At 37.8% G+C, this 13,763-nt stretch overlaps 1 protein-coding gene across 1 annotated transcript in view; it reads right to left on the bottom strand.

Moving 5' to 3' along the window:
* The window catches only part of LOC109373941 (uncharacterized), a 49,386-nt gene that overhangs the window by 23,950 nt on the left and 11,673 nt on the right, over nucleotides 1–13,763 (bottom strand). Inside the window, exons 3-5 of the mRNA XM_019628210.1 lie at nucleotides 6,881–7,014; nucleotides 5,598–5,644; nucleotides 5,295–5,331 (exon numbers count right to left, since the gene is read on the bottom strand). Of these exons, the coding sequence (XP_019483755.1) occupies nucleotides 5,295–5,331; nucleotides 5,598–5,644; nucleotides 6,881–7,014 (218 nt within the window). The remainder of the gene's footprint in view (nucleotides 1–5,294; nucleotides 5,332–5,597; nucleotides 5,645–6,880; nucleotides 7,015–13,763) is intronic.

Raw genomic sequence — 13,763 nt, 5'->3', positions numbered from 1 at the left:
AAAAACACAACTACTGGTTTTATCAGTCCTGTCCCATGATGACTATGACTAGAGGAAAGAAGAAACATGGCAGGGAGGAAATAACAGTCTACATACGTGATATGAAAAAAAAAAAGAGTTTGGCTTCCTGAACTGTGATCTATAAAACAATAACACATTCCTGATAAAAGACTAGGTACATATGATATATTAAATGGAAAGCGTATACTTGTCCAGAGAATCAATAATCTAATCAAAGAACTCAAAGTAGATTATAATATGAACAAATAGGAACAAAGAGAAACAAAGACTGGATCAGAATAGCAGCTAGGATTTGTACTCAGACAATTCAGCTCCACGGTCTACACTCCTAGCTACTATACTAAGCTATAGAGAAACACAAGGCCTAATAAGGAACAAAGTCAGGCCATAAGGGCCATTTCAGAAAACCCACAGTTCAAAGAGAAAAGGTATCAAGAATAATGCCAGGAATCCATATCGTTTTTACTTTTCAGAGAAATTGCTACTGACAATACCCCATGCATGGCGGACCACAAAGCACTTATCTGGGGCTAAGAACACAAAGTTGCTGAACCCATGATGAACTGCCATGGCTTGAGAAAGATGTTCAGAATCATAAATCCTGATTCCAAAATGTGGAGTATTTTCAAATAACTGTCCTCAAGGATGTCTGAACGCTGCCTCAAGGTTGAACATATCTACAATGACGTCAACAGAGACTACACAGCAAAGCAATTTCCCAGTCGGAACCAGCTCCCGAGGAGCAATTCCAGTAGGCAGTACACTCTGAAAAGGCTAAGGGTAGAACTGGAAAAGCTCAGGAGACTAATTTTTTTTTTTCAAACTTAGGGGGAAAAGCAAGAATTCACTGCCTGGGAGTCATAGTTGTACACTTATATATATTTTATTCCCAGCCTACTTAACTTCATTTGTTTTCTTTTATCAACTTTTACAAATTTTCTGCGATCTACAACACTTTCCCAAGAACATTCATTTAATTCCTTACCTCTGGGAACTTGCGCATGGCACCCCTCATCTAAACTGCTTCCTACTTAAATTTGTTTGTCCAGTTCCTACCCAGTCCTCAGATACAGTTTCAAATTCATCTTAAAGTCTTCTATGACAATTCTGGAAATGATTTCTCCCTCCTATGGACTTAATCAAATTAGTAGTCGAGCACCTCTGAATCTACAGTTCACATTTGACTTTTAATTATGTACTCCATAGGGTAGTTGTAAAAACTGAATTGATAGTTTAAATAATTAATGTAAAGTGTTTCACACAGTTTATGGCACACAGTAAGATTTTGGTGCTAGCTACTATTATTTCTGATTTTTATCTTTATTACATTATTTTATGCTATTATTAAACTCTGATGCATTATTTAATTGCATTATTTGTATCTTTGTATTTCCAACAAGAGTAAAGGCAAAATTCTATCTAGTTTTCCCCACATTTCCAAAACTCCTTACATTGTACTGAACACAAAATGCATTACCAGTAAAATATTGGGTTGTTGGAAAAGTCATGACGCATTTTTGCAACAAAAACATAGAAAAAATATGTCCTGACTTTTCCAACAACCCAATCCTTCGAATGCTAAAAATGGGACACTAAAACTGTTGACAAATGCTATTTCTGAACCATGTTCAGATAGTAAAACATGTGGGACCATTCTTACCAAAGATTTACAGCACTAAATAGTTGTTAAAATCTCTGTCAAAGCAATAAACTGTCATTCTAAGTAATAACTAAGTGGGTCTTGACCCCAAGATTTCATGGGAGCTGTAAACTGTAGGGAGAAGATGATTTATAGCTGACCATTACTCTGAGGACATGTTTCCACATAAATTTAAGAAGGATTGTGTTGGCTTACAAATTTCCTCATCAGATGTAGTCCACAAGATTCTAAAACCCTATGTAGGCAGACACATCCGACAATGGACATATTTGTGTTTTAGAAATATCACTCTAGAAGCAGAGAAGAAATGAAGTGCATGTGTAGAGAGACAAAAACAAGCATGGAATTAGAGGCTATTACAAGGGCCCAGGTGAGATACACTGAAAACCTGACCTGAAGCAATGCAAGTGAGGATCCCGAAGTCTGCAATGCTGTTCTCTTGTTCCTTTCCAAAGGCCACTTTCCCTATGCTTAAGTCCCCCCCTTTATGAAGCATTTCAGTCTCTGGATTCTGAGTGGAATGAATTCTACCACTGTGAAGGTCACATGTCTCCTATTATAGTTCTCATAATTTTTCTCATAGCTTACAAACTAAGTTATCATTCTTAGGGTTCATTGAGATTACTCAAAGCACAATTCGGCACTCTGAGAATTTTCATCTGATCCCATCTCTCTGCCCAGATCTCATCAAATGTCCTCAATCCACATGCTTTGCATATGTAAAAAGACATGGACAGTGGAGTAGTTATACAAAGAACAATTATACAAAGAAATAAATGAGCAAAGTCATGAAAAATGGAGGTATATTATACAAGTACATTATGCAGACGGTACTGTTTCTAGGTGTCACTAAGTAAAATGGAAAGTCATTTTGAAATGCACACAAAAAAAACCACATCATGAGTTTTCTATTAGTTTAAAAATTCTTGAAACAAACAAAATTGAAGAAGTCTCAAATAATAGGAAGATATCCTATGTTCATGAATCAGGAGAATAAACATTGTTAAAATGTCCATACTACCCAAAGCCATCTATAGATTCAAAGCAATCCCATTCAAAATTCTAATACCATTTTTCACAGGAATAGAAAAAAAAATCCTAAAATTCATATAGAACCACAAAAGCCTGCAAATAGCCAAAACAATTTTGAGAAAGAAGAACAAAGCTGGAGGCATCATGCTTCCTGATTTCAAATTATATTACAAACCTATAGTAACCAAAACAGTATGGTACTAGCATAAATATAGATACATACACCAATGGAATAAAATAAAGAGCTCAGAAATAAGTCCTCATTTATGTGGTCAATTGATATTTACAAGTGTTCCAAGAATACTTAACAGAGAAAAAACATTCTCTTCAATAAATGGTGTTGGGAAAACTGGATAATCACATGCAGAAGAATGAAATTGGACCCCTATCTTACATCACTCACAAAAAACTAACTTGAAGTGGATTAAGGACTTAACTGTAAGACCCGAAACCATGAAACTCCTAGAAGAAAATATAGGGGGACAATTTCCTTGACATTGGTCTTTGCAACAATTTTTGGGGGTATGACAACAAAAGCACAATCAACAAAACCAAAAGTCAACAAGTAGAACTACATTAACTAAAAAGTTCCTGCAAAGCAAAAGAAACAATCAACAAAATGAAATGGCAACCTACAGAAAGGGAGAAAATATTTGCAAATCATATATCTGATATGGAGTTATTAAACAAAATATATTTTAAAAACTCACACAACTCAATAACAACAACAAAAAAATAACTGGATTGAAAAATGGGCAGTAAAACTGAATAGACATTTTTTTTTCCAAAGAAGGCATACAAATGGCCAACAGGTACATGAAAAGATGTTCACCATCAATAATTATCAGGGAAAAGATAATCAAAACCACAATGAGATTATCACCTCATAAATGTTAGAAGGCTATTACCAAAAAGATGACATAAGACATACTGGCAAGGATGTGGAGAAAAGAGAACCCTGTGTACTGTTAGTGGGAATTTAAATTGGTACAGCCACTGTGGAAAAAAATATGGAGGTTTCTCAATAAATTAAAAATAGAACTGCCTTATGATCCAGTAATCTCACTTCTGGGTATTTATCCAAACAAGATGAAATCGGGACCTGATAGAGACATCTGTATCCCAATATTCCTTTCATCATTATTTACAATAGCCAAGATATGGAAATAACCTAAGTGTCTGTCAGTGGATGAATGCATATGCATATATACAATGGAATATTGTTTAGCCATGAGAAAGAAGGAAATCCTGCCATTTGTGATCTGAGGGCATTATGCTAAGTGAAATAAGTCAGGTGGAGAAAGACAAACACTATATGATCTGTTATATGTTGAGTCTAAAAATATAGAACTCATAGAAACAGAGAGTAGACTGGTGGTTGCCGGGGCTAGGGGATGGAGGAAAAGGGGAGTGTTGGTGAAACAGTATGAACTTCTAGTTATAAAATGAATTGGTTGTGAGGATCTGATGTACAGTATGTGACTACAGTTAACAATACAGCCTTTTATTCTTGAAAGTTGCTAAGAAAGTAACTCTTAAAAGTTCTCATCATAAAACAAGAAATAGTAATTATGTCAGGTGATAAAGGTATTAACCTTCTCGATACATTATTGTATCAAACCATCACGTTGTACACCTTAAACTTACATAATATTATATTTCAATTATACCTCAATAAAGCTGGAAAATAGATAGATAGATAGATAGATAGATAGATAGATAGATAGATAGATAGATAGATAGATAGATGATAGACAGGTGATAGATAGGAGATAGAAACAATAGATCTCTAATGCTTGGGGACAAAGAAAACTTAGGTCGAAGACTTAGTAATCGACAAAGGAATAACATCAATTTTGCACTAGTTTAAAAATTCCAAGTTCAACATATTTGTCCTTCATCTTCTTTTATTCTCCTAACAATGTCAAGTGGAAGCTCCTCGTCAAGATTTGGGTGACTGGGCACCTCTGATTATCACATTACCAGGAAGGACATCATGCAAGAGATGCTCAGCATGCATGCCTGCTTGAGCATTAACTTTCAGGCAATCTGAATATTCTCTAAATGCTGGATTCATCCTTAGATTTAAAGTAGATGAAGAAGTCCTCATCCCAAATGATTCTCTGGCCTTTGAACATGTGAACTCAGCCAAATTTAAAAAAAAGAAGAAAAGAAAAGAAAAAAAAAAGTCTAACCTCAAAAGAGTAGCTTCTCTTGCTAGGTGTTAAAAAACTTCAGACTCTGTCTCCCCCAAATTGAAACAGCCCCCACCCTTATAGTACTCATTAGAACATGTTCAAGTTACATCCATTTAGAATCATTAGAGATGTGTGTAAAAATCATTCTTATCTTTGTTGATTCCTCAGTTTATAGTTTTGATATTTTGGCCTGGGAATTGGTCAAAAATCTGTAATATCTATATGCATTTTTCCTCAATTTCTTTATAAAAATTCTTGTTAAATAAATTCTGGTTTTCAATGAAAATTTCCATTTCTTTTTATCCTCCTCAGGGTACTATCGTCCGGTTGTGCACATTACAGTACAACTGTGCACACTTCTGAAGAATAAAGTTTTAACTCACCCAATGGCTGCTGTCCATCGAAAACATTTTTATGCACCTGTATCAAATATAGCACAAAAATATATTTATTTTTCCAAAAGACATCAGGGTGAATAATATTTTTTGGGTGGTGTTTTCAAACCTGTCTTGAAGCCTTTCTACAAGAAGAAAAATGGGGTTTGGGGGGCACCTAATTATGGTTAATCTTTTAAGTAAAAATGAGAATTCTAGAATTCTAAAATAAACATCCTTCTTCATCATATTGTGAGACTAAAAAACAGATATCTGAATCAGTAAATGAGTCAGAAATGATCAGAAACATACCTCACTTCATAATGGCCAACACCTCTGGAATTCATATTGGTGAACACCTGTGCCATGGAAGATTTATACATTAAAGCCCATGCTGCAACTACAGTTCCCCCACTTTATCAATTTCAAGTGACAACCTGAGGTTTTCTGCAACGGCATTTGTTGGAAGAAGCCATTTCATTTCTTATTTTTTATTTTACTTACACTATAGTGTATTCGCTGGATCCTTTATTGATCCTTGCTTCATCTACTTTCAGCTTTCATAACACAGATAAAAACATTGGTTTGAAAGATAAGTCAGTTTGATAATCTACTCACTGATAACAGTGATGACGCTGACATAATTATGTCTATGGCTGAGTACGCTGCAGAATTGAGGTGAGTTGAAAAGAATTCCCGTTTCAGAATAAAAATGTTGTGTTTTATCAATCCTCACATCTTCTTATGTGTGTGTTAGTGAGGAGATTATATAAACTGCTCCAGAAATCAGAATAATGTAAGGCTTCGTCTTTATTTTTCTGACTAACAGTTTGAGTACCATCTGCCTTATTAGCAGGAAATCCAGTATTTGTTTATTCATCAAATACTTATTGAGTGACCACTACGTGCCAGTCATTGTTCTGTGCTCAGGACACATGAATAAACAAAACATCAGGAATAGGGATTCCTTTGGTTAGCTCATATTCTACTGGATCTTTCTTTGGAGGCAACACCCTCCCTAAACTACCCAAAACCTAGCAGCTTTCTTGGTCCAAATGTGAGAATGTCAGTTCAACTTTTGTACCCACAGGGAATCTGTATTCTGCTGACAATTCCGTAATTGCTGTGGCCTCTTGCTGACACACAGTGGCCGATGCCCCTGGTCCCATTCTAATAGGTGATGCTGATGCTCATTCTGAGTTTCATGCTCGTCAGCTGGGCTGATATTCATTCAGTTCCCACAGAGGCTCCCAGAGGATCTTAAAGAGAGGATATAACCCAACTTTCTCCAAATTAGAACAGGCCAGAACAAGGCTCTCTATTGCCTGAACTCCCTTAGTCGCCAATCCTCAGTCTGCCCCAAGGGGTCAAGCTCAGGAGTATCAAGCTTAGGTATCATCTCTTTGTACACCTTGAGCCACTATCCCACTTTCCTTCTAAGAAATCCATATCCGCAAACATCAGGCAGGGGCTTCCTTTCCACCTGGGACATCCAAAGAGTTTAATTATGCCTTTCCTCTTAGAAAATAGAAGTATCCTCTTCAACCCCCAAAAGGCATTGCGTCATTCATTCATTCATTCACTAACTCACTTACCAAACACTTGTTGATCACTTTCTCTGTGTCAGGCACTGCTCTCATCTCCAACTGCTCCCAGGAAGGTATTTCATGGAGGAAGCTGCCTTCGTGCCGACAGAGGATGACAAGATGCCTTTCTGACAGCTCTCTCCCTAGAATGAAAGGAACAAACATCATAAATGGGACCTTCAGCTGGGCTTCCTAATATATATGTGAGTGTATTATGAATAACAACAAAAAAGACTGTCTACAATTTAAAAATGTCCAGGTGATAATGAACACAGAGATGATGGAAACTATTATCAATTCCTTTACAAAACAAATTTCTATTAAAATTATTTTAGGAAGAAATATACATGAAGTTTTAAATAAGACAGCTTTGCAGCTGGGTTGCTTTTTTTTTGCTTTGTTTTGTTTTCAAAACCCCATGTAAATTATTTTCTACCAACATGAATCAAACAACAAAAAATGTTCTAATCAGGCATCATTTCTTACAAAAACTTTCTGCTTAGGACAAATCATTGACTCAGAAGAAAGATTAGAAGAGCCCAAACCACTTTCAACCCCTGAATACCCAGGACCACATTTCTTGTCAGTGACCACAGGCCTCTGCTTGTGCCTCCAAGTTCAGGCCACGCTTCCTCGTGAGTCACTCACATCCAAGTTTTAATAACTGGCAGTGGCAAGTGCTCCTGCATCACATTAGCTGTCTCCCTGTAACTTCAAACCATTAATACTACATTTATTATATTTGTGCCTCTTCTCTTTAGGACAGGCCCTAAATATGTGAAGAAGCTTTGAATCCCCACTTTTTTCCTCTTACAACTATTTTCTTTTTTTTTTTAATTAGTTTCAGGTGTACAGAACAATGCAATAGTTATCCTTTTCACCCCTCACAAAGTAACAACCCCCCTCCCCCCACCCACTGCCCTCCCACCCCTGATATCATGCTTATCTATTACAATTCCATTGACTCCATTCTCACACTCTACTCCACATCCCGTGACTATATGTATATATAATTATAGTTGACATACATTATTATTCAACATCAGCTTCAGAACTACAGTGCGGAGGTCAGGCCTCTACATCGTCTATGAAGTGTAAACAGAAATAGTCTCAGAGACACAGAGGAACAACTGAGGGTTGCTAGTTGGGAGGGAGTGGGGATGAAGGAGAAGGGGAAGGGAGGAGACAACACAAATTGGTAACTACAATGTGGCCTCAGGAATAGAAAAGACATTCTTGCAACCATTTTCAATTATTCTCTTGCAACTTTCTCAAATGACTTAGTTTCTAGTCCCTTCAAAAAAATAAAGTCACTCACTTCTGGACATACTTCATTTATCTAGGTACCTCTTAAAGAATGATTATAATACCCCTTTTATCTGAAATTTACACTTCTAAGAACTTTCTTTAACGAAATAATCAGGAACATAAGTAAATATTTATATATTATATTGTTCATCACAGCATTATGTAAAGTATTTAAAAATAACAGTATGGTACCTATGTGATACCTATATGATAAAATTAAAAACATGTTGAAGAAGTAATTGAATGGCATTCAAATATTTATGTTGTCAAGTGGGAAAAGGAGATTACCAAAAAATGTATACTAAGATCATTTATGCATGTGTATGTGTGTGCATAAACCTGGAATGATACATAAGGAAATATTAACAGTCATTCCTTCCAACCAATGTGATTATAGATGATCTGCACTTGATGTATTTTTCTATACATTTCAGATTTTTTGCAGTGAAAACACATTACTTTGTAATAAAAACAAATAATGCCCCTTTTAAAAGAAAACTGTATTACTAAAAACTGAAAGCAAAAATTGAATGATGTGAACTGATCAAGTCACAAGAAGTGGGTTGCCACTACCTCACGCTAACCACTTCCACTAATACCATATAACACATCGATGGGTTTGCAGTCACATTCCACAGCTGATTCATTTTGAGAAATTTCTCAATTATAGCCCCTAAAACATTTTCACAAATATTACTGCTAAATCTCTCTCACGTTGTTCTTGAACATCAGTTGTTTTTTTGTTTTGTTGTAATTCATACATTTTTTTATTCTTAAAGTAAGTGACTTCCATTCGCTGCCTTGCACCCCCACCAGCCCCACCGAGCCTCCACCATGCCCAACATGGTAAGGTTGGGTAACAGCTCACCCCAGGGCCTGTCCCAGAAACTGGAGAAGAGGTGGGCTTGGGTCTGAGCAAGGCAATCACCAAGAAATTCATCAATCAGGAACTCCAAATAGAGACTGGTAAAAGTGGAAGAGAGGAAGCTGTCTATGTCATAGAGAATGGCTGTGAGGAAATTAGGATAACTCAATGGAACTTACCATCATAATCAACATCATGATCAATCTCATGGTCACCCAGAGGGACGTTTCCATATGCCCAACAAGATAAACAACAACAACAACAACAAAAAGAAAAAACCATGAGCCATGCTCTAATTTCTGAAAAACTTGTAACCAATACAACTTCAGTAACTAGGGTGAATACACACTTCTCAGACACAGAGATTTTTAAAAAATATCCTGCAGATAGTTTATACACAGAATCTACAGGCTGTAGTGGATACAAGAAAATATTGCAGAGTGGAGAAATTATATCATTGCTTCCCCTTTTGCAAGTGGTTCCAATAGTGTTACCTAATTGCAGACAGGCAAGATTCAACGATGAATTTACTTTGATTTACAAAGAGAGAAAGTCAATGAGATGGATAGGGTGGTTTTGTTTGGTGATGTCAGAAAGTGTATGACGGATGCTTGTAGCCAATATGTCACACTGTAGACGAGCTACTCTTGACTGGGGCCATGAAAGTTTAAGATATTCTTACTCATGGAATTCTTACTCTGGCCAGCTACTTCCAGAATAAATAAGGCTGACTTTGACACTGTCATTGTCAAAAATACAGTCCCAAAGAAGACAAAATAAAACAGTCGTCCAAGACTGTTGCTATTTTAAGGATCTTGGTGAGGAAATCTAGAACACACAAGGCAAATCTGTGTCTTACCCATTTAGCCATGGCCCACTGTAAAATGTTGTGTTTTGGACTGTTATACTAATAGAATATAATTATATGTGTTTTAATAATATAATTATGTGTGTTTATAAATATATGTGTTTTGAACTGGTATACTCTGGTATGCTTTGCTTGTTTTTGTTATGCTACTAATGTTAAGACTCAATAGCGCCAAAGCAAAAGATGTATTTATATATATAGTGCTTGCTATTTGTCCCTATCAACCTGCTTTTGTTTGGCTCAGCTCTCTACAATGTTAAGACCTTTTTCATCTGATCCTGTCATTTAGGTATTTTAATCTTCTTAACTCTGCATCATTCACAAATTTGAAGAGTATGTCCTCCACACCTATATTTAAATCCTTGATGAATATATCAAACAGCACATGGGCCAGGATAAAGCCAGCAGAAAGCTGCCATCAGATTTAGAATCTTTAGATGCAGGTTTTCAACCAGAAATTCATCAAGCTAGCAGTATTATGATTCAGACTGTCATTCTCCCTCTGTGTAATATCATAGTTCCATAAAAGACTTTACGGAAGATATCTGGCTTTTTCAAGAAATTTAGAAAGTGATTTTTTTGTCTCACACATATACCAATGAATTAAGAGGAATCGAAACTTTATTAAAGCAGAGTTGAGCCTTACCTGAGTGCATTCACTTCCTGACCTGACATTTCACCATGGACCCACAGTATTTTTTTCTGCCCATTACATAAAAACCAGACAGAAGGAACAGCTCTTACTCATCTGTATTTATTCCGCAATGCCGAGAACACAGCTTCATACATGGTAACGTGGAGTATGCTCCCTCCCTTTTACAGGTCAGAGTGCTCCTGCCCAAATAGAAGCTCCTGCCACTGCCCATCCCACTAGAAACCCAGGAGTCACTCAAGCTTACCACTCCCCGTGGCATTGCAGGGGGAAGCATATGTACAGGTTAGCCAAAGTATGTGTCATGCTCAAGGCGTGGGGCACGACACTGATTCCCCTCCTAACAGGTGATGCGGTAACCGGCTAAAGACATCTCCACGCCTAGGCAGGGAGATGTTGCTACAACTATGCAGGCAACATCTAAGTTGTTGATATTGGCTGTAGAGGACTTTGAATGAAGCACAATAATGCCTCCATTTAATAACGGTAATGACTCTCGTCTGAGACAGCTGGTCCAGCTAGGTCATCCCAGGAACACAGGGCTTAGACACACAAATGGCATGTCCATTCCAGGTATCTGATCGCTATCTATGAGACCACTTGGGGGTACGGATCCAGGCACCGCCTAGCCAAGCCCATCCTTTTGTCTAATTCGCCTCCCCTTCAGTGGTCTCTGCCTGCTCTGCCCAAACTCTCATGACCCCCCAACACAAAAGTCCTCCTTCTGCTTCTTTTTTTCCCCCCTCAGAATAGAACTCAATGTTTCTACTTCCCCCAAAGCATTAGCAACACAGAACATATGTCTCCTTTTCTATTGTAGAGAATGAATATTATTTTTTAAAATTATCCAATTTACACACTCTGATGGGTAAAGAGATCCTTTATTACGGCTTGTGGAGTTTCCATTTTCCCCCAAAGATTCTTCTAAATGCACGGGGAACAAAACTTGTGTTTTCATATCAAAATATAAGATGAGCCTAGGCTGCACACAAAACAAAACCTCAGCAAATGCTCGTTGATCGAATCAATGATGCAATACACTTTACAGAAGACATTGTGGCTCTAGTGAGTTCAAAGAACTATGGATGGAAGTCTATATGGCAGGACATTTCTTAGCAAAGAAGAGCAAGAATGTTGAGACCTAGGAAGCAGTGGAATGGGGAGAATCAGAGTCCTCTCCTTTATCGACCAGGGAGTTGAAGGCTGAGAATGAGGCTGAAACAGAGATTATGGATTAGCAGGAGCCTGGCACAAACATCAGAGAAGAATGTGTAAGTGCAGGGGAGAGACTCAGAAGAATTATAAACTACGTGCGAGGTCTAAGCCTAAAACAGCCTAGCTGAAGTCCACAGCTAAGACAAGTGTGGGAGAGACACCTAGTGTCCAGCACAGAAATGCTGCTCCATGTCACAGCTTCCTTTCCATAGCCAGCTCACTCCAAAAGGACATCCCGCTCTCCACCAGTAGGCTAAACACTCCCCTGTGTGCACAGAAGGAGCTACAAATGGATGTATTAGAGATGAAGGCATGCAGCGATATATTAGCCATCCACTCTCTTCAGATACAGGGAAACAATTCAAAAGAGAAAACAGCTTGCTGCTAGTTAGTAGCGAGACCAGGAAACCCCAGGACCAGAACCCAGAATGTCTTCCCTGGTTCACGCTAAGCTGTTCCTCTTTACTAGGCCATCTCCAATACTCAAGTAGTTTTTTCTGTGGCCTACCATGAAAAAGAATAATAACAATGAAAGGCTGGTAAAACATATTTACGTAAAATAAATTTCAATTTCTTCTCTTGCCATTCAGAGGATATTATTATAACCACAATTGCTATTGCATTAGTTAAATATGTGTGTGGGAAAGTTACCACTGTACTTTCACATTCACCTCTAAAAACTGGAGCTAGTTAACACCTCTCTCCACCACAATACCAAATACGAGTGCAGTTTAAAAGAGAGAAGTTCATAAGGTTAGAAAGAAATAAAAGAGAAGCATAAGATTATTGCAGGCATACTGCTTTCTGGACAACTATCAATAACAGTATCTACCAATTACTGAGTCACTAGTATACACCGTACCAAGGCCTTGATAAGTGTTATCGCAAATCCTTATAGCAGCCCTGCAATGCAGGTATCATTCTATATAAATTCTACATGATGAAGCTGAAACTGGGAGAGTGTGAGTTAGTTACCCAGACACACATCTAAATTGCAGATTTAAATCCAGTTCGTCTCCCAAAATTCCAGTGCCTGCCACTATGCCCCAGCGCCTCTCCAGACCTATTTCAGTGTGGGAAAACTGGTGGAAAGGAAATATTTTACCACGAACATTTCATCGTCTCTTTAGTGGAGTCATGTGCCTCTCTTAGAGTCATTCCACTTATTTCTTACCCTCCAAATCAATATATACCAAACATCATTTTAACAACTGTTATAATTTTATTAGAATGTATCTCTACACTCATTTTCAAATAAAATATGTAATAGTTCTTTTCAATTAAGGCTCCCCAATTTTCCAAAGAGAAATGAGTGAACTTATATCGCCTAAAGTCACAAAACCTGCTAGGGGCACTACCAGGTCAAACATACAGTAAGTCCTCAGTTAACGTTCTTAGGTTCTTGGAACGGCGGCAAAATGACGTGTAACAAAACCAGTTTTACCATAGGCTAATTCATATCAGTGAGAGTTAAGTTCCTGTGGCATATCATCAACCTTATAAGGAATGCCACTGAACAAAATGACATTTGCGGACCTGCTGTACTCTGTACTTCGCTGTCCCCTTCTTTACATACACCATGACTCTTGTATGACTTCTCTGTCTAGCCTTTAATTTTCTCTGTGATGCGGCCTCCCCTACCTATATAACCCTGTTGCCAAATACCATGGAAAATATTCATTTATTTCAAAAATAGTAATGTATTACCTCAGATGTTACAGGCACTAAGCAAAGCAGTTAGTTCTTAAAACAAGAGAAAAGAATTAAGAAAGGGCAGCTGCCCTCAAGGAATTTAGCAGTTACAGGAGAGGGGCAGGAAGTGATCAATTAAAACCAGGGAGGGGCCGGCCCAGTGGCGTGATGGTTAAGAGCTGGCTTGGGATGCCAGAGGTCCCGGTTCAGATCCCACATATGAGGGCCAGTGACACTGCCCTCCACAGCTAAGATGCTGAACAACAGCTCAACCTGGAGCTGGGCTGCCATG

This window comes from Hipposideros armiger, unplaced genomic scaffold (assembly GCF_001890085.2).
Source record: "Hipposideros armiger isolate ML-2016 unplaced genomic scaffold, ASM189008v1 scaffold_756, whole genome shotgun sequence".
Taxonomy (NCBI): Eukaryota; Metazoa; Chordata; class Mammalia; order Chiroptera; family Hipposideridae; genus Hipposideros; species Hipposideros armiger.
Note: the sequence above shows the minus strand (reverse complement) of the source record. Positions and strands in the feature narration are given on the sequence as shown.